Here is a 22,367-nt window from a genome sequence, read left to right on the forward strand (position 1 = left end):
GTTATTACATCCCTCTATATAGAGTTGGCGTTAGGGAGGTCATCCGGCCGTAAATCAGGGCCAAATCCACATGTGTGACGCAGTTTGCACCTGCAACCCCACATGTGTGAGAAAAGTGGAAGAAGAAGAAGAAGAAGAAGAAGAAGAATCAACAAGCAAGCTATCAGGGCAGGACGCCATTGTTTTAGTAGTGTTACATAACTATTTACAATGTTGTTTTATTATTATTATTATTATTATTATTATTATTATTATTATTATTATTATTATTATTATTGCCGTGTTACTATTTTATTACGATGGACAGTTATTTACCCTGACAGTCTTAAAATGTACAAATATATATAAGCGAGGCATGTAATATGTAAATAGGGTTATTTTTCACACTCCTTAAGTTCTTCTAAACAATGGTTTATGGTAACTATGACAAAGAAAGAGTACACGCATGTGCTATACGGCCGTTGATAATCATGTCCGCATATCACATTTTGACCAAGTAATGTAGGTCTTCCCAAACGACATATTTTACTTTAACATATTATAACATTTGTTCTTTTTTTGTTGAATGGAATAGTTCCAAAATTATGCTTTCCTCAAAACATGCATTTGTTGAGTTTATCTTTTGTATCCCCTACGCCTCATATAAAGTTATGGTGATATCTGTTAGAGAGCCGCAGAGATCAATCGAACAATATTTTTTTTTTCAAGTTGCTTTTCGTTGCACCGACACAGATAGGTCTTATGGCGAGGATGGGGTAGGGAAGGGCTGAGAGTGGGAAAAAATCGGCCGTGGCCTTAATTAAAGCACAGTCCCAGCATTTGCCTGGTGTGAAAATGGGAAACTACGGAAAGCATCTTCAGAGCTGCCGACAGTGGGGTTCGAACCCACTATCTCCCGAATGCAAGCTCACAGCTAGATGCCCCTAACCGCACGGCAAACTCGCTCGGTAACAACATTTTCATCGATGCAATTAAGTTATTTATTAGTGTTAAGTTTTAACTGGACGTTGATATGAAAAGTAAATTGAATATCACTTTCGGTAATTCCAATCACCAAATGAATAACGATTATAGACTAAGAGTTCAATAATGACGTCGACTTCACCTTCTGGAAGGAGATAGTCCAGGAGCCAATGTTGCACATAGTACACACAGTCAAACGCTACTCACTACTGTGCGTTTGTTTGTGCTGCAGCCAAGACTCTTGCCAGGCGGGCGGCACGGCAATAACATGAGAAAGTTGAAATTATAACAGACTGAGCTGTTGCCAGAACTAATATTCTAGTGTTATTTTCAGGTGCTTAACAACATCTTCGCACCTGCTGTCACATAACTGCACGAATAAGTTGTAATACAATAATTGATACCTACATGATTCAAAATTCTGCGATTTGCCGATGATGATGTTATTTACTCTGAATGTACCGAAGATCTGGAGGAATTGTTAAATGGCACGGATATATATTCGACTGTGCCTCTTATAAGGGCTTCTGATAAGTTCACCTGCATACACCCCAGCGTCAGTGGGTAGGGTCTAACACATCCCACTCTGATGAGTCTAGTGTCAGACCTAAGACGAAACGCTGGTTTATAGAGCAAACGCCTGAAAAGCCTTACATCTGATCTGTTTTTTGACATTCTCTATTGGTGAAAAATATCTAATTCCCTCCATAGGAACTTAGAATTTTCCATTTGGCACGGATATACTGTAGATTTGGAGAAAGAGCCCACAATGAAAATAATTAATTCCAAAACGCAGACGAATAATGTCATCAGGCAATATTATGAAAGGATATGAAATCTTGGACTTGGACTTTGACAGCAATAAATGAGAGTAAAATTCAGATGTAGTTACTCATATAGGAGGTAAATGATATCGACAAAATTATATTAAAGTTTTTGTTCAGATGACAATTAGACTTCAATTGCAAATAGATTAGGATAAATATAATCCAGATATTAATTCTTCTGTAATATATAATTATTCTCTGGAATTAATTACACAGAAACCTGACGGATTTGACAAAAGTGAATTATCAGACGTGTTTTAAATTTGTAAATAATATGTCAAATGAAACTGCAATTAGTTTCATAAAGACCCTCACTTTAGTAATCAATAAGATCATGCACCTCCAGTAGCCCCTAAGCGCACCAACGACAGTTCCACTAAATATCTTGAACAAGGATTTATATCATACAATATGAAATCGAGAACGGTTAATTCCCATGGATCGGGGACTGGGTGATTAGCTCCAATGATAAATTGGATTTTGCTAGCATACTTAAACCAAAGACATTTTAGAAGCCATGTCACAACCCTCTCAGCCATTTATTTAGTTTGTTTCCATTGCCATTTTTACTCAATTGAGGAGCTTAGTCTTCTACCGATTATACCACACCCCGGTGGGGGAACTTTGTGTAACACATGGGTTTGGCCCTATTTCACGGTCGGATGCCCTGCCTGACGCCAAACCCTGGAGGAGGAATGTATTAACTATTGCGTCTTTCTGTGGTAGTGTGGTGTTTTGAGTAAATATGAAGAGGAGTGTGTTGGGACAAACATAAAACATCCAGACTCCTAGCGAGAAGAATTAACCAAACGCGATTAAAATTCGTGATCCGGCCGGGAATCGAAATCGGAACCCGCTGGACCAAAGGCCTCAACGCTGACCGTTATGGTAGGGGGCGGAACAAATGAGGAGCTTAGTGTATGTCTAAATCATTTTATTTGTAGAACAACAATTTGTAATATACAAAATGACAAATTCACACACCGCACTGGACTTCTCCATCAAATTCGAAGTCATGCTGGTATAAACGAAAATGCCCGTTGCTGCCTGGTTTCTGGGTTAAAGGTCAGAACTCGAATAAGTGGCTACGTTATAAAGCTGACCACTATAGTAGTTTGATGCATTAAATATCAACGAAAGACCCGTGTGTTTTGAGGTTAAATTGAATTATTGTATTTCCACGCCATTTATGACGCATGGGAATATCATTGCAGTGCAGGGTATGGTATAGTGTCGTGTGTGAAGAGAGTACTGTGTGACGCTATATCTGTTGCATTGAAATATACAAGCTTCTAGCATATTCAGTAATACTGTATTGTCTCTCTGTATATAATGTAGGGCTTATATTTAATTTATTGTTAATATGCGATGATAATATTAACTCTGCTTCTTGGTTGCTTTTATATGATAATATGAGAACATCCACATGGAAATATTATTGCAATTTAACATTAACAGAAAAATTCTATTTAACGGCAATATTTGTTCGTTTATGCATGTTTTATCATCATCATCATCATCTGTTTACCCTCCAGGTTCGGCTTGTCCCTTGGACTCAGCGAGGGATCCCACCTCTACCGCCTCAAGGGCAGTGTCCTGGAGCTTCAGACTCTTGGTCGGAGGATACAACTGGGGAGTATGACCAGTACCTCGCCCAGGCGGCCTCACCTGCTATGGTGAACAGGGGCCTTGTAGGAGGATGGGGAGATTGGAAGGGATAGGCAAGGATGAGGGAAGGAAGCGGCCGTGGCCTTAAGTTAGGTACCATCCCGGCATTCGCCTGGAGGTGAAGTGGGAAACCACGGAAAACCACTTCGAGGATAGCTGAGGTGGGAATCGAACCCACCTCTACTCAGTTGACCTCCCGAGGCTGAGTGGACCCCGTTCCAGCCCTCGTACCACTTTTCAAATTTCGTGGCAGAGCCGGGAATCGAACCCGGACCTCCGGGGGTGGCAACTAATCACGCTAACCACTACACCACAGAGGCGGCCTTATGCATGTTTTATACAATATTGTAATCTAAACGTATTTTATTACTTTTAATTAATTTACCTTTTCTTCAATGCAATGAAGTTTTTTAAAATGTATTTTATCGTATGGTGATTGAACAAATTCACAACTTCAAGTCCAAGTTTTGCAGCCACTAGACAACACTTGCTGTGAGATGAAACAGGTCGCAGGGCCTTCTAGAGTAGGAAAGTAGAGTGCAGCGCTGAATGACATAATCCATGGTCTTCTCATCCTCATTGCATTCACATATTGGACGCAAGGATCTGCAGCGACCATAAACTAAACCATAATTTTCTTGGCAGGTCGAAACTCTTCATTTTATTGCCTATCTCCTAGAACGAAGTCGTTGTGGCGGCGAGAAACAAAATTTCTGATGAACTGGTAATAAGAGAAATACCCAGATATTCTTTGCTTCTCTCAGCAGAGCTTCCTTTCTCCTCAGGTAAGAGTGGTAGGATGTGACTGAGTGCGGGTAAGGTTTGACTTCATGGTACTAGTTATGCAACGCGTGGTATCATTCGGCTTGGTATCTGGTACATGTGCACTTTACAGTCACATCGGAGGGCAGTATTCCCCTGGAGGGTAGGCACTACTGATACTTGTTAATCGTGAGCAGTTAGTCAATGCTCCCCTGGAACTGACACAAAGCTCGTGCAGAATGTTATTCACTGCAGAGATGCTCTTTGTAGCACACAATCCTGTTCAAGGTGACTCCTATTTTGGAAACGGGTTGCACCTTAGATTTCAACATAGAATAGCAAAACTGGCTCGTAGTTTGCGAGGCGGTTTGAGAGATGGAAACATGAAACTTTAGAAGTGCTTGGGAACAATCGCCAAGACTTGAAGAATATTACCATTTTGTCGAAGTCTGCTGAAAGGGTGACATCTCCATCCTCAAAATTTCTGTTTTTAGCGACCAGTGCAATGCCATCAGAATAAATGTTCGTAGTTGTGGTTGGTGGCAAGTCATGAATATAGACTTTGAAGAGAACTGGGGAAAATACAGATCCCTGAGGTAGACCATTATTTAGTTTCCTTTAACGACTTTTAGAATCACCTAGGAATACTACAGACTCTATTTCAGAAATGTCACTCACGTTCGGATGATTTACCTGTTGATGGCCTTGTACGTGGCGCCTGGGTGGTGCTAAACGAGTAACAGTGACATTAGGCGAAACGGATGAATTACAAAATGTACTTTAATTACAGATATTTAAAAAACCCATGGCTCTACAGCCCTGATTGGCCTTGGCCTAACAAGTGACAGCTGCTCAGCCTGAAGGCCTTCTGATAATGAGGTGATGCGTGGTCAGCCGTCACTCTTGGCTTTCTAGACGGGAGGACAGCTATCTCACCGTCATATAGCTTCTCACTTGTTCTCACATAGTCTGAGTGGACCTCGAACCAGGTAAAAATTTGTAACCTGGCTGAGAATTAAATCCAGGACTTCCGGGTAAGAGACAGATTCACTTTCCCTTGATGGAGGTCAGTTTAACAGCGGAAAGGAGTTCTAAAATTTCCTGTGTTTTCTCTTCTCTCATCTTTCATATTAATAAATGATTACAGCACAATACATATAAATCAATTTCCTCATTTGGCTGTGCACAGAATAATCTATATCCAAAGATAATTCTGGTTTTAGAAGGAAAACAGTTCAAGGATATTTTTTCAAAAGTAGCAAACTATGCCCAACAATCATTCAGGTTTAAAAAAATTAAGGATATTTAAGAAACGTCTCTTTCCAAAGAATAGTTCCATGACATTCGACTAAAACAGATAACCTAATATAATATTCTATTTAAGTAGTACATAAAAAAATCTTTTTTGAATAGTAATTAACTTCATTTTACTGAAACCTCAGATATTTTTGTTATCGTTTTCATAGCCACAAGAACGGGTGTTTTACGTGGAATCCGAAGTACAGGACGTGACTGCGAAATTCAAAAATCCCGTGTGCACTGGCTGGGATTCGAACCGCGGCCACCTTAGTGACAAGCCAGTGGCGATGGCACTCACATCGCTGCCACTTCACTTCATTTTGACCAGTTCAATTCCTGTGCAGGTTAGGGATTTTTTCCTGGAACTGAGGGCTGGTTTGATGACCACTCAGCCTATGGGAGAACACTTGAGGATCTATCTGACGATGAGATAGCGGACGCGCTCTAGGAAGCAAGAATAACGGCCGAGATAATTCGTCGTGCGAACCACGCGTCACCTATTCAGACTGAGCAGCGGTCGCTTGGTAAGCCAAGGCTCGTCAGAATTCCAGCGCCGTGGGATTCGGTTTGATTTTTCAATTCTTCTTCTTCTAATTATTATTATTATACTGACTGTCATGGTAGTTCGATAATCCGAGCAATTATACGCACCGATCGATCCCAGGTCGTATAACATGACATTTTCATTCAGTAATAAATATCTGTTCCAGGACACTGGCCTTGAGGTGGTGGAAAAGAGATTCCTCGCTGAGTTCGTGGGAGAAATCAAAGAAACCAACCTTGGAGGAAACACATCAAAAATGTTTTTAAAAATATCTGTATGGAGCGCTGTCAGTGTACACTACGTTAATTGCTGAAAAATGTACAGGAAGTTAAATTTTGTTAGGAGTAGACATTTTTGCTAAGAGCGCACAAGATTATAAAAGTAATGTACTGAAGAAAATATATGAAATAAAGACGAAGTCGACCGGAATTCTAACAGCGTGACAAGCTGTGTCACAGAGTGAAGTTATTTTTAAGCGAGCGAAAAAGTGTGCCTCTCTGGTTCATAATAAGCCATTAAGTATTATAAATAAAACGTAATAGAAAACACGAGCGAGGACAGAACAGAGCACGTTTGTTTGTGAAGTGCCTGCCTACGAACCAGGCTCACAGACACTTCCGGTTCTGTGATCCAACTTAATGTGGTTAACATGACGATGTCAGGAGTAAACAGTAATTCATTAAGGCATAGAATTTAATCAAAGTACATACCAACTAAACCTGCCGCAATGGAATATTTTGTAAATTTCTTGAGTCACTGCGTTGTAATTATGTTACGATATCTGTAAGGAAATAAGTTATTTTCTGAAAATTTCGTATGGATTCTGTGCGATTATTATGTTACCGTTATGGTATTTAAAATTTGATTTCACGTACTTTTTTCCTTCTTGTTTTCATGTATTTATTTTAAATCTTCTTTCGTTGTCATAATAATGGTGTGTGGTTTCCGAAGAGGTCCGGTGCAGATCTTTTGAGTTGATACCGTACAGGCGACCTGCGTGGCTTTGAGCATGGGGCGCTACCTATGATGAATTCTAATGACACACATACCCAGCCCCCGAAGCATCGGAATTAACCTATGAAAATTAAAATCCCTGACCCAGCCGGAATCGAACCCGGGACCTCCTGGACCAAAGGCCAGCACGTTAACTACATCTCCATGGATTCGGACTTTCGTTGTCTTATACTACTTTTGTACCGAGATAATATCTTCAATGTTTTGTTTTAGTGCAATTTTCTGTTGCAAATTTGTTGTCGTTATGTTATTTTTGTTCCCATTTCTTTTCGCTGCAGCAGAATTTCTCGCAATTGCAATATAATAATAATAATAATAATAATAATAATAATAATAATAATAATAATAATAATAATAATAATAATAATGCGAGTGTTGAGGTAGGTCTATATGTCATGGAAACTATCTTTTCCTCACATGGTTTTCGTGTTTGATGCTCTACTCCTAAGGATCTAATACCTGAAATTCTATTTCAAGTATAATGCCGTCGTGAAAGCTAAGTATTCAACAGAACTTCAGTATCGTTGTACTTTCTAGAAAAAAATGTGCTTAAATTCTAATTGCGGTCTTTCTAGATACGATTTCCTCACATCAACTCCAAGAAAATCTCTATTCCATTTCTGATCCGATAGAATAACTGGAACCAGGCTGTGGATTTTCATTTTCAATAGAACGTGGTACTCTTGGAATGTGGGTAATAACTCGGTGTCGTATGGGCCTTTGATATGAGAAATAAGAGATGAGTTTGGGAGTAGGCTTAACATTACTAGTAAAGGTAAGATTAATAAATTAATTTTCCAGTGTGCTGTGATAGTTGCTCGGCACAACATTCAAATTAAAGTGCTGTTTGAGAAAATCAACCTTCAACACAGCGCCATCTTATAACAGTGTGTGCGTGTGACGTCACATATGTAGTACAAATTTTGCTTCAATTTTAACCGCTACTTTATGAAAACTATGTTTCAGATTTATTTATTTTTTGCAGCAGGTAACCTCCTCTTTTATCTGTCAATTACCGGGCGAGTTGGCCGTGCGGTTAGAAGCGCCATCTTATAACAGAGTGTGCGTGTGACGTCACATATGTAGCATAAATTTTGCCTTACTTTTAACCGCTACTTTATGAAAACTATGTTTCATATTTTTTTTGCAGCAGATAACCTCCTCCATTATCTGTCAATTACCGGGCGAGTTGGCCGTGCGGTTAGAAGCGCCATCTTATAACAGAGTGTGCGTGTGACGTCACATATGTAGCATAAATTTTGCCTTACTTTTAACCGCTACTTTATGAAAACTATGTTTCAGATTTCTTTTTGCAGCAGGTAACCTCCTCTTTTACCTGTCAATTACCGGGCGAGTTGGCCGTGCGGTTAGAAACGCCATCTTATAACAGAGTGTGTGTGTGACGTCACATATGTAGCATAAATTTTGCCTTACTTTTAACCGCTACTTTATGAAAACTATGTTTCAGATTTATTTATTTTTTGCAGCACGTAACCTCCTCTTTTATCTGTCAATTACCGGGCGAGTTGGCCGTGCGGTTAGAAGCGCCATCTTATAACAGAGTGTGTGTGTGTGACGTCACATATGTAGCATAAATTTTGCCTTACTTTTAACCGCTACTTTATGAAAACTATGTTTCAGATTTATTTATTTCTTGCAGCACGTAACCTCCTCTTTTATCTGTCAATTAACAGGCGAGTTGGCCGTGCGGTTAGAAGCGCCATCTTATAACAGAGTGTGCGTGTGACGTCACATATGTAGCATAAATTTTGCCTTATTTTTAACCGCTACTTTATGAAAACTATGTTTCAGATTTTTTTTGCAGCACATAACCTCCTCTTTTATCTATCAATTACCGGGCGAGTTTGCCGTGCGGTTAGAAGCGCGCAGCTGTGAGCTCGCATCGGGGAGATAGTGGGTTCGATCCCCACTGTCGGCAGCCCTGAAGATGGTTTTCCGTGGTTTTTCATTTCTACACCAGGCAAATTCTGGGGCTGTACCTTAATTAAGGCAACGGCCGCTTACTTCCAATTCCTAGGCCTTTCCTGTCCCATCGTCGCCATAAAACTTATGTCAGTGCGACGTAAAGAAAATAGCTATCACACTGAGACATTAAACATAAATACTCTCGCCGATATTCACGTTCCACCCAAACACTAAAAGATTCATAAAATTTTTGTTTCCATGTACTCGTTGTTGAGGAACAATAAAAAAACAGAAAAGAATTTCCATGGTGCAATAGCCCTAATGAGCTCGCAGGTATGATCGATAGTATTCTCTATGAAAGTAATGAGCTCTGAGAACAGAATGATTTTTCAATACCGTTGTGAACCCTGCGTAGACCCAGGATATCTCATTCATAAACTGGAAATAATAGATGTGTAAGTGACGAGAATGATTGCCAGCACAGAATGGTGGGAATAATGCCGGACGGAATTCGCAACAAGGAGATAAATGCTAAGTTAGGAATGAGCGTGATGGATGAACTATGCGCATGAACCGACGTCGGTGGTGGAGTCATGTGAGACGCATGGTGTAGCACTGTTTACCTAGGGGAATACGGGACCCAGCCTTGAAGGTTGAGAGAAGCAAAGGTACTAGAAATATTTAATTTATATGTGAATATCGAATATCTGTATGGTGTTGTGGTACCCTACTTGAAATGGAATATTTTGTAAATTTTAGATGAATATCCAAGTGTCTCTGTTGTAATTATATTACGCTACACGTAAGGGAAATTTTTAAAAAAAATCCGCAAATTTCGTATCTTTCTTTGCGATTGTTTTTAATTATTATCTTACGTTCCTCGCGTATTTTCTTAATCCTGTCTTTTTTCGATGTTCCTTATTAATTTCCTTTTTATTCTTATTATCGTTAAATGTCTTATTTAGATATCATTTCTTTTAAAATTTCGTTTTTATGTAATTGTTTGTTGAACCGAAAGAGTTGGCCGTGCAATTAGAGGCACGCAGCTGTGAGCTTGCATTCGGGGAATAGTGGGTTTGAATCCCACCGTCAGCAGCCCTGAAGATGATTTTCCGTTGTTTCCCCATTTTCACACCAGGCCAATGTTGAGGCTGTACCTCAATTAAGGCCACGGATGCTACCTTCCCTGTCTTAGCCGTTTCCCATCCTTCCGTCGCTGAAAACCATCAATGTACTAGTGCGATGTTAAACAAGTAGAAAAAAGTTCGTTGTGTTTTTGCTGTTGTTATATAATTTATGTTTTAAGTTTACTTCGTAGTCATACTACTGTAAGTAAGTTTTGAGACCAGGATATCTCACAATTGCAATGTATTTAACAACAACAACAATAACAATAATAATATATCAGGCCAAGAAGATGATAGACTAAGTTTTTAATGAATTCAAGGAACAAGTTGTAGTATTTGACCACGCTACAGTGTTAGCTGCAAACAGAGGGATGAGGAGGGAGCTCAGTTGATTCACAGATGTTTGCTGACTGAAAAACTTAAGACATAAGGTAACAGTCTATAACGGAGGAATATCATTCACATTTAGCTATTATTATTATTATTATTATTATTATTATTATTATTATTATTATTATTATTATTACTTGGTGTAATAGTTGTGTGACATTGCTGCTGTTTTCAAACCAAGGCGACCGTGCTTCGAATTCCGACCAATGTATGTGGGCTTTTGAAGTGGAAAGACAGGCCCCCATGGTTCGAATTCCAAGTAAAATAGAAATTCCTGCGGATGTGATTATTATTATTATTATTATTATTATTATTATTATTATTATTATTATTATTATTATCATGCACCATTTTTATGCAACAACATTCAATAGCGGTAAAGAGGTAAAGTGACATCCTACCGAACTCGATAGCTGCAGTCGCTTAAGTGCGGCCAGTATTCAGTAATCGGGAGATAGTGGGTTCGAACCCCACTCTCGGCAGCCCTGAAGATGGTTTTCCGTGGTTTCCCATTTTCATACCAGGCAAATGCCGGGGCTGTACCTTATTTAAGGCCACGGCCGCTTCCTTCCAATTCCTAGGCCTTTCCTGTCCCATCGTCGCCGTAAGACATATCTGTGTCGGTGCGACGTAAAGCAAATAGAAAAAAAAGAGAGTCATTCTGAACGAACTTCGAGTGAATTAAATTGTGGACAGGTACGATATATTGGAAGTCGCCATAAGACCTATCTGTGTCGGTGCGACGTAAATCCCCTAGCAAAAAAGATATATTAGAAACGGCATTTTAATTATGATATGTTTTAAATCCGCTTGTTCAAATGCTGACGATGTTACGTGCCACCGTAATGTTGGAATTTCGCCATGGAAAGTTTTTTTTTAATAAGCCTGTGAAATTACTGACAAAGGTTTTCCGAATTAAGCACTCTTTAAATGACAATTCTGGTTTAAGTGGCAAATAGACTAAACGAGCGCTCGAGGAGAACTTCATATTGCTGAAGAATCTAACACTGATTACAAGGACAAGTGGGTGGTGTGTGAGGGTTCAGTGAACTCACCCGCGGCGGCCTTTGCAATCCCATGGCTCGCAGAAGGAACGTCCAGATGGTGTTGAGGACATTCTGTATCATGCTGAGAACTCGCCAAGTCCACCGGCTCCTAAAGGATCAAACGTACTCACACGCACTCATCACGCACAAGAATAGCTTTGCTCCGTATGTTGTGACAAGACAACCCCCTTTCGGCTTCTTCCGCTGCATGTCGGCATAGCTCGGATAAGATATATTTTATCTTTAATAGATATTTCCTTGCTTCCTTCTTTTTGTTTTTGCTTTATATTTGACGTACCTTAAAATAAACCTGTTACTCTCCTCTTTCAATGGATGTCACAACTCCACTACACAGATCAGAACTATTCGGAAAGAAACTGGTGATCGGATCGTGGAGTTAGAGATTCGTGTCGCACCAAAACTATACAGACTTACACGGTACTATTTACCGATTAATAGGATTGAATACAAGAGGAATTGATTGCTGATGAACACATTCAAGTATTGTAACATAAAATGCATTACAAGAAAAAGTGTTTACGAAGTCGCGCTAACTTAGACTGGTTTTCAGTGACGATGGAATAGGAAAGAGCTAGTACTGGGAAGGTACAAGCCATGACCTTATTACGGAACAGCCCTAATATTTTCTCTGTGTGAAAATGGGAAATCACGGAAAGTCATCTTCATGGCTCTCGAGGGTTTGGCTTGGAACCCACCGTCCTCCGAATGCAAAGTTCAATAACTGATGAAGGAAGAAGAAATACCAGCAAAATAGCGTAATTTGCGGTCTCCTGTGCTCAAGGTAGCGGAATCGAATTCGATAATCAGCTTCCTGAATGGTTAGCATAGCGGCCTTTGATGGAGGAGTCCAAGGTTCGATTCCCGACACCGTCGAGGATTTTAGCCTCATTTCGTTGATTCCTCTGGTTCGGGGACGGGGCATTTTGTTTATTATTGGTTTTAAGTCCTACTAACTACGTTGAAGGTTTTCGAACACAACAAGATTTCAGAATATTGTCCCGCAGGAGTTCTTTTATTTGTCAGTAAATCTATAGATTTGAGACTGGCGTATATGAGCACATTCGAATACCACCGAACTGAGCTGGGATTGAACACGCTAATTTGGCTCAGAAGGCTAGCGAGTCACTCAGCCTAGTCTGGGTGTTAATAATAATAATAATAATAATAATAATAACGCTGAGGTGCGAGAATTTTGTCCCGCAGGAGTTAATTTATGTCCCAGTAGATATATTGACATTCAATATCACCGGACTGACCCGGAATCGAACCAGGAAATTTGCGCTCAGAAGGGCAAGGTTCTACCGTCTGAGCACAGAGCCTGGGCAGTATATAGGCCTACGCCTCACAGCTTGTGAGCCCCTGACGGAGAGGTCATAAATACATGTTAATTAACAACAACAGCGCCCCTATTAATAGACTTCACTGCGCACTTGACGCGGTACTTCCAACCTGTTGGACAAGGACACATTGCGACGTGTCCGCCTGTTGACGACTATTGTTTTGTTATTTCTGTTTGAGTGCTTTTTGAGAGCTGCATTTTGTTTAAGATACATTTTTCGTGTATCGAAAGTAAAGAAAGCAAACAGGAAATTATTAGCATAAGATAGCCTCCACTCTGCTAGCGCAATGATGGAATAGACTGTATTCCTCATTCTTTGAGACGCCTCAGGCAATTGTTGTACTGTAGGTATGACCAGGTTGGATTCGCGATCTTGAAACTAATATGACGCGAAGCTACCGTCACGTAGCACGCCTGTCTGTACAGTATTTCGTTGTGTTTTCTGATGTCGACAGCACACTCTGCCTCAGGCCGAAACGTACTAGTCAACTTGTGTCATGGTACAGTCTGTCGTTTTGTAATAAGACGTGAAAAGTATCCGGGCGATATTATAACGAAGTGTGTGTATGTTGACATCAGAACACACAGAGAAATACCGACAGGCACTCCGAGCGCCACATGACGTACGCTTCACGTCATAGTTTCGAGGTATTAAATCCAGCCTAGTGATCCTTGAATTACTGGTTCGTCTAGGGTTTGTAATCTTTGTATTTGGCCTTGAACTGGGTTCACTCAGCTATGTAATAAGCATTCTGCTGTGAGAGGTAGCAGAATTAGTCAAGAAAGCAAAATTGTACGACTGAAGAAGACGTTACGCTAACCACTTGACACTCGGATGTCTGCAGGCCATCTGGATGGACACAAGTGTTTAGAAGGTCAAAGCTATTAATAAAATTTATATTCCATGAATTTTGTTTAATTAAATAATTAATTTAAACTTTCCTCATTTCGCCTGCCGTACAACTAAATATAATACATACACAATCACCTACTTTAAAAAAATCGTAATATTAATCATAATGAAATGAAATGTCGTATGCCGGGAGTGACCGAGGACATGTTCGGTTCGCCAGGTGCAGGTATTTTGATTTGACTTCCGTAGACAACCTGCGCGTCGTGATGAGGATGAAATGCCCCCGTGTCAGCGAAATTAACCAATTATGGTTAAAATTCCCGACCCTGCCGGGAATCGAACCCAGGACTCTTGTGACCAAAGGCCAGCACTCTAATCATTTAGCCATGGAGCCGGACATTAATCATAATTATTACAGGCTATAAATATGGTTCCTCCGAATAAAAATCGATCCTCATAAGGAAGTGAGAGCAATTGAATTGGGCAGTTCCTTGTCCAATACTTCGCTCATCCTACACCTGTGTAACAGTTTTGGCACCGTTCCCCACGCACCAATCATGCAAAAGCAAAGTCACCTCCGTACGGGCCATGAAGGCCTTGGAGGAGTGGAAGGTAAAGGCTTCCACCATTGTTAACCTCGGCACGCGATGGGGTAGAGTGGTTAGCTCTACGCCCGGCCGCCTTTGCCCCCAGGAATTAACCTGGTACTCATTTTTGGTGTAGGCTGAGCGAACCTCAGGGCCATGTGCACCTCCGGAAGTGGAAATCTCGTTTCTTAAATTTTACGACTTCCTGACGGGGATTCGAATCCACGTCCTTCCGAGCGAACCGAGCACGCCTTTACCGCCTCGGCCAGGCAGCCCCTCACCAATCATGAGTCCTGTAATAAATATATCTTGAAGATTATACTTCGATTTATAATATTTGATGGTTAGTTTGTAAATCCCGGTCTAGAGGGCCAATAATAACGGCCGTGAAGATTCGTCGTGCTGAACACACAACACCTCGTAATCTGCAGGCCTTTGGGCTGAGCAGCGGTCGCTTGGTAGTCCATGGCCCTTCGGGGCTGTTGCACCATGGGGTTTGGTTTGGTTTGGTTTGGTTTGGTTTGGTTTGGTTTGGTTGATAAATGGCTAACCACTGTGCAACTCTAAACGAATGCAGGACCAATGATCACTCCGCTCTTGCATGATGGTTTGAAAGCAATAATGTCAATGAGTCTATTAATTTCATCAGTGGCCAATCCATGGACCTATTCATAAACTAGGAAGCCTTTTACCCTCATGCCTTCTGACACCATACTCCGACTGTTACGCAGAACTTCTGCATACGGACAGGCACGCAGAACATATGCTGCGGTTTCGTGTTCTCTACACAGACTTCAGCGCCTCGTATGAGCAACGTTAGTCTCCTTGGAGGGACCTTTATGTCCGATAAGGCATCAGCTAAAACGGAAGGTCCACGAACCTACTACGCTGTCATAGCAGGGGGAGAGGTGATACACCCACGTGGCACGTCCCAGGTGGCGGATACGGGGTTCCTAACCGGCTTGCCTGCGGACTTGAGCGAAATAAAGTAACTCTCGCGGACCAAACACACAACCCCCTGTGTGTGGGGGACGCAGACGAAGAATACACTCAAGGAATTTTCTGCCTGTCGTAAGAGGTGACTAAAAGGGGTGACCAAGGGATGCTGAATTTTGAACCATAAGATTACCTATGATTAGTATTATCACACGAGGAACACCATGAGTTGACATTTCTTGCGATTAGTACCACTATGTACGCGATACCATGGGTCTGTGGTTGGATTACTATGGGTTTGCAGTACCCGTGTATAGTATCCGGCACTATGACGGAGGCTATCCTCACTGGGGTGTTTCAGCATCTGGTTGTGGACATCATGGGTTTGCGTTTCGAGGAACACCACGGGTCTGCTCGTTGCCTGAGATTAGTACCACTAAATGAGCGATGTTATGGGTCTGCGTTGCCTGTGGTTAGTACCCACTATGTGAGGAACATCACGAGCTAAGTACGGGTCCCTGTGATTGGAACCATTATGTGAGGAAGACCGTGAGTCTACGTTACTTGTGATTAGTACCGCTACATGAGAAATACCGTGGTTCTACTGCACTAGCGATAAGTGCCATTATTAGGGGCCGTTGACCTGGATTTTGGACCCCTTTAGGCAACAAAAATTATCTATCTAGGATTGTGCTTTGGATGTAGCCCCTTGGTCAGTGTATCCCATTGTCTTAAGTTAGTTTCTGGGAAGTTGGGGCATTGCGAGTTGGATCCACTGATTGTGTTAAGTTCATAATCATTGTTCATCGTCGTGGTTTTGATTTCTAGTCAGTGGATTGATTTTGGAATTATTTTTAACTGTTAATGTTGTGAGTTGGATCCGCTGATTATTTTACATTCATATTCATCCATTCATACATTGTCATCGAGTTTTGAATTCTAGTCATGGGACGAATTTTGAGATTTTAAATTTTCATTACATTTCGTCTCATTTCGTACCATTAGGGACCGATGACATATATGTTAGTCCCCTTTAAACAGAAATCATCATAATAATCATGTCCGACTCGTTGGCTAAGCGGTCAGCGTACTGGCCTTCGGTTCAGAGGGTCCCGGGTTCGATTCCCGGCCGGGTCGGGGATTTTAACCTTAATTGGTTAATTCCTACGGCACGGGGGCTGGGTGTATGTGTTGTCTTCATCATCATTTCATCCTCATCACGACGCGCAGGTCGCCTACGGGAGTCAAATAGAAGGACCTGCAACTGGCGAGCCGAACCCGTCCTGGGATATCCCGGCACTAAAACCCATACGACATTTCATCATAATCATCATCATCATCACCATCACCACCCACCACCACCACCATCATCATCAAAAGGGACGGTTATATCTCCTCTGATTACTCATTCATCTCATTAAAACTGTTTAACGGAAATGCCGCCTTTGACAATATGTTCTTTTTTAACAGAGACAGTGGTTTAAATTGGGGACCACCGGGCGAGTTGGCCGTGCGCGTAGAGGCGCGCGGCTGTGAGCTTGCATCCGGGAGGTAGTAGGTTCGAATCCCACTATCGGCAGCCCTGAAAATGGTTTTCCGTGGTTTCCCATTTTCACACCAGGCAAATGCTGGGGCTGTACCTTAATTAAGGCCACGGCCGCTTCCTTCCAACTCCTAGGCCTTTCCTATCCCATCGTCGCCATAAGACCTGTCTGTGTCGGTGCGACGTAAAGCCCCTAGGAAAAAAAATGGGGACAATGGGACCTGTCGACCACTTTACTACATTACCCGAGTTTACTGTATGTTCAAGTTGTTTGAGAGTTCGGAGATGATCGATTAGCCTAAACCAGAACCAGCCAAAATTTTTGCTCCTGTCCATAGCTTCTGTGCAGTGAAGCGTAGTGTTGCCCATCCCGAGAACGCGTATTTCCTCTACGCTTCTCGCCTGCCTCCTCCTCTCCATAGTTCGATATGATACAGTACGTTTGCATGCAGGATTCAGATCGATCTGAGTACACTTCCCGTATTGAAAACGCCATATAAACGGGGACTCACTTCGGATTGAGTCTCAAGGTCGAAACGGTAAAATCTGGGATCGTATCGCACTCGGTTCGAATTGAATTCCATGTAAACGCGGATCGTACTGAGATCGTATTGAAAACGACTGCGCACACACTACATCATCATCATCATCATCATTAAAGTTATGTCGAAATAACAAATATAATAAGCCAGTAAATATATTTACCTGTATAAATGATCAACAAATGCAATCAAATTATAAGACGGCCAGCCCTTGCGATTAACAAAATCACGATAACCTGGGGGTAAAATTGGAATTGTGCGTTCCATCTATTGCACCAATTACATTTGGAATACCACACATACTTTCAAAACTGAAAGTTATCTCCTGGGCTTCTACTGCATTTGGCGTTTTTAAATTCTAAGAGGTGATATCGATTTTACTACAATTCTGTATCGTTCCTATACGTCGATGATGTCTGGCGGATTCAATACGATACTTAAATAGCTTACTATATGTAAACGGGGATCGTATTCAATACGGAAAGTGTACTCAAATCGATCTCAATACCCATGTAAACGTACTGATAATGTCTTCCTTGTATCCACCTGTTCTTATATAGTGCTGCCTTTTATAGAGACAAATTTAGACATATGTAAACTTCAGATTAATTAAACGCTGATTAACTGTGGGATTTTATTTATACCCAGCCGAAAAGAAAGACAAATTATATTAATCCACTAAAGTGAAATATCAACTCAACATTTAACTCATTCGAGAACAGTGACAATTACAGAAACACATTGAATATTTTCGAAGTTTTATTGATTCTGCGGTTTAGCTGAAACCGATTGGTTCACTAAGACTTGTAACATTTTAAACAAGGATGGGAGCATTATTTACATTAGTGGTTTTAAACGAACTATGGGGAACAGAATGTCTATTTGAGAAAAAGTAATTTATTAAAAAACGCTAAATGAGAAGAAACTCAAACAGCAAATTAAAAGAAATATTTTTCTTTATATCGTGCGCTTAAAAGGAAAAGGTATTAAGTCCAAAATCATGGATTTGAGATAAACGAAGTTTAAAGTTCGAATGATTGTGAAAGTCAGGTTTTCAATTGGAACACTTCTGCTTAATTTTATTCATTAATACAAGTATGAGACAACATCTTTATATAATTACAACTTTTATCATGCTTTTTAATCCTAGTAGAGCCTAGCATTTAAAATATTGTATCGTATATTTTGTACTATCTGAACTATTTGAACACAGATGTCTTTTATTGTAACTATCATCTTCTGAACCATCACTTGCACTGTTCTGGACATCGGATTCTGGCATTTTGTCAGCTCTAAAGTCGGATGCTTGCGGACAATTGTACCAGCTATGTTGCTCTTCACGACAACGTTTAAGAAGATCATTCTTCTTTGCTGCGCTAATAAATAATGAATATCTATATGCTTTTGGGGATTACTTCAATTGGTAGAATTTCCATAAGAACTATACCTGCCTAGAACTCGGTATTTTGTTTTTAATTTAGGATTTGCTTGTGTGAGTTTCCATATTAAATTCCTTTGAACTCAGTTTTGTATTTGACAATTTCTATGTAGTATTTCCCTTTGTCTCATAAATTACTAAACCGATAACATTAATATTTTCAGAGATGTTTTATTTTTATTAATTCAATCTTACCCAGGACATTCTAGGTTTGCTAAATGACACAGAATAATACACGGTAAATCTGTTTATGAAAGATGACAAATCAGATTAATAATAAAATATAATATAGGGCCTAGGTCACAACTGACCATGTTAAATGACATGCAAAAGCAAAACAAAGCAAAGTCATCTACGTACAGGCCATGAAGGGCCATGGAGGAGTGGAAGGAAAAGGCTTCCACTATCCATAACCTCGGCACTTGATGGGGTTGAGTGGTTGGCTTTACGCTCGGCCACCTTTGCCCACAGGAATTAACCTGGTACTCATTTTTAGTGTAGGCCGAGTGAACCTCAGGGCCATGCGCACCTTCGGAAGTGAAAATCTCGTTTCTTAAAATTTTCGACTTCCTGACGGGGATTCAAACCCACGTCCTTCCGGGCGAGCCGAGCACGCCTTTACCGCCTCGGCCACGCAGCTCCTGTTGAATGACATGGACTCGATATAAATGATTTCGAAGAATCGAAACGGAGTATTCGATTATTGAGACGACTATCTCAACTTGTAGATTTCTCGATATTTGATATTTTGTCGCCATGTCACGAAAGGTTTGGGAACTGCTCCCCTCGCGCCAAAGAGAAGTCCAATTACAGAAATTTGTCGAAGTTTATAAGACTCAAGGAAGAAAGGGATGGTTGGATTTTGATAAGCCATTGGCGCTGAAGTATAGGAAGAACGCGCTTACTTTTTGAATTAGACAAATTACATATTTCTTATTTTTAAACATTATTTAAAGTAAGGAAACAATCATACTTAAACTATACATGATACTTAATTTTAGTTCAGTAAACGTAAAATAGAAGCTAAAAGTAGCTCTGAGGATGTTGAAGTTCTAGCTGCAGATATTTAGGGTTACAGGAACACATATTTATCAATTTAATCTTGACAAAATAGGGTATACGGTCTCCCATTAAATGAGACCACGCACGTTTCTGTAAATAGGCGAGTTGTTGATCAAATACGTAACAATACAGTATGGTGGTGTAACTAAATATTTGTTCCTCTTTTCTTGCGTTCGATTTCTGTTTATTATCGTAACCTGGTGTTTGCAAAAAGTTGATGGAGATGTTCTCTACTACTCTTATAATAGAACGGGTAGGTCAATGGCGCTATGAGCCACTGAACTCACTTGAAGACTATTTTAAATGTGTGCACTGTACCACTCCTTACATACCCAGTGCGTCAAGCGTTCAGTACAGACCGCACTTCACGATTATTAAAACATTCTGTCTGGGGCACGGCCAGGGTAACTAATGGAACTACATATCTGGGGGTATAAAGGTTACAACGTGTTCCAGTCGAAGTTCAATTGTCTTCGGATACATTTAGTCTCAAAACCGTTGTCGAAAAATAAGTTAATGGACAATTACTAATGTTGTTTCACCTGCATGAAAAACAAACATTAGTCTGTCTTGAAAGTTATGAGAGTTTTCGGACGTACGGTGTCTTTTACAACGGTGGAAGTATAATGATTATTATTTTAAGGAGGGCGATACAAAGAGATAATTATACCTCTTAAATATAATCAAAGGAGAAAGAAGGTTCGGGTGCAAATTTGGAGACAATTGTGATATTTTCAAAAGAACTAATGTTAAAGATAATCCTTTGTATATCTTTCTTTCTTTCTTCCTTTCTTATTACGTTTGCCTTCCAGGGTTGATTTTTCCCTCCGACTCACCTAGGCATCCTACTTCTACCGCTTCAAGGGCAGTGTCCTGGAGCATGCGATGTTGAGTCGGAAGGATACAACTGGGAAGGAGGACCAGAACCTTGCCCAGGCGACCTCACCTGCTATGTTGAACAGGGGCCTGGTTGGGGTACGGGAAGATTGGAAGGGATAGACAAGGAAGAGGGAAGGAAGTGGACGTGGCCTTAAATTAGGTATCATCTCTCTGTGTTTATTCGGGAGATAGTAGGTTCGAACCCCACTGCCGGCAGCCCTGAAGATGGTTTTCCGTGGTTTCCCATTTTCACACCAGGAAAATGCTGGGGCCTTTCCTGTCCCATCGTCGCCATAAGACATATCTGTGTCGGTGCGACGTAAAGCCAATAGCAAAAAACTTCTCTGTGTTTGCATGGAGGAGAAGTGGGAAACCACGGAAAACCCCTTCGAGGATGTCTGAGAAGGGAATATAACCTGCCTCTGCTCTGTTGACCTCGCGAGGCTGAGTGGACCCGGTTCCAGCCCTCGTGCCACTTTTCAGTATTTTGTGGCAGAACTGGGAACCGAATCCTGGGCTCCGGGATTGGAAGCTAATCACACTAACCACTACATCACAGAGGCAGACAATCCTTTGTATATATAGCAACTTAAATCCAGACTACACCCAAGGGAAAATATTCTAAATCTTGCAAACATCTACACTTTTAGACAAGAAATCTGATAAAGAATAGTTGTGGTGATTGTTGTTTTAGGAGGAAGTACAACTGGACAACCATCCTCTATTAACGCTAATCAGAAGGAAAATTGAAGGTCCAGTTCTTGAAATAATGACGGTACCGGTAAAGGAAAAGCCTCAAATAACATGAAAATGAAGGACTCCCTAGGCCTCGGAAGCCTAATACCGTCGGATAGGAAGAGAAAAAGTGTTGACAGGGAAGGTCAGAGAGGAAAGTTGAAAGTAAGTGCCTGACAAAAGTAAGTGAAAACAATGCTAAGACGATGATAATCGCCATTCGACGCCCACATTTTGAGAGCCACTCGGGTCCTCTTTCAGTCAATCCTTACGACAGGTTGGAGATATGGATTCATTCTACGGAGAGTCAGAATTTGATGTTGATCTCACTCCCGAAATTATCAAAGAAACTGAATGCATTTTTACTTTCAAGTCTGTCCTGATAAAAGAAAAGAATATAAATCGCCTCCGAACCACTAACAGAACAATATTTACACCTGAGACTACCTCAGGTAGAAACTGTTCAACTGTGTAAATATCGTGCCAGTTGATGTAATATGAGAAGGAATCGATTTTCGTTTGAATTTGGCGAAATTTGTGTTAATGCAATATTGAATCTTTATATACTTGATATGAGACCAGAAAAACAATCTACTTCACTCCAAGAACAGAACAATTCACTGCAACTTCATATTACAAGTACCCTGGCAGTAGATTTTTCCAAGAGGGGGGCTAAAGGTGCATGATAAAAATTGCACACCTCATCGCGACTAAATTAATGCCCGTGGTAGTGAAGTTCCGGGATGGTATAAGTAAGTGGATCTTATTGTAGATGCAGCATGCAATTTCGAATCTCTCTCTTTCTTATTTGATTCAGCTGACTCTTCTTTCCTTCCAAGATGGAAGTTTATAATTATTGGAGGGTT

At 40.7% G+C, this 22,367-nt stretch overlaps 1 protein-coding gene across 6 annotated transcripts in view; it reads right to left on the reverse strand.

Annotated features, from left to right (window-relative positions):
* LOC136878904 (uncharacterized) overlaps nucleotides 1-22,367 on the reverse strand; it is a 318,860-nt gene that overhangs the window by 252,452 nt on the left and 44,041 nt on the right. For 4 of the 6 annotated variants that reach the window (XM_067152497.2, XM_068228856.1, XM_068228859.1 and 1 more), the window contains exon 1: nucleotides 1,106-1,217. The exons of the other annotated variants lie outside the window; for them this stretch is intronic. In XM_067152497.2, coding sequence (XP_067008598.2) covers nucleotides 1,106-1,144 — 39 coding nt within the window. In that variant the 5' untranslated portion in view covers nucleotides 1,145-1,217. Of the gene's footprint in view, nucleotides 1-1,105; nucleotides 1,218-22,367 lie in introns of those variants that run through there. 6 annotated transcript variants of the gene reach the window in all.

This window comes from Anabrus simplex, chromosome 8 (assembly GCF_040414725.1).
Source record: "Anabrus simplex isolate iqAnaSimp1 chromosome 8, ASM4041472v1, whole genome shotgun sequence".
In the NCBI taxonomy this organism is placed as follows: Eukaryota; Metazoa; Arthropoda; class Insecta; order Orthoptera; family Tettigoniidae; genus Anabrus; species Anabrus simplex.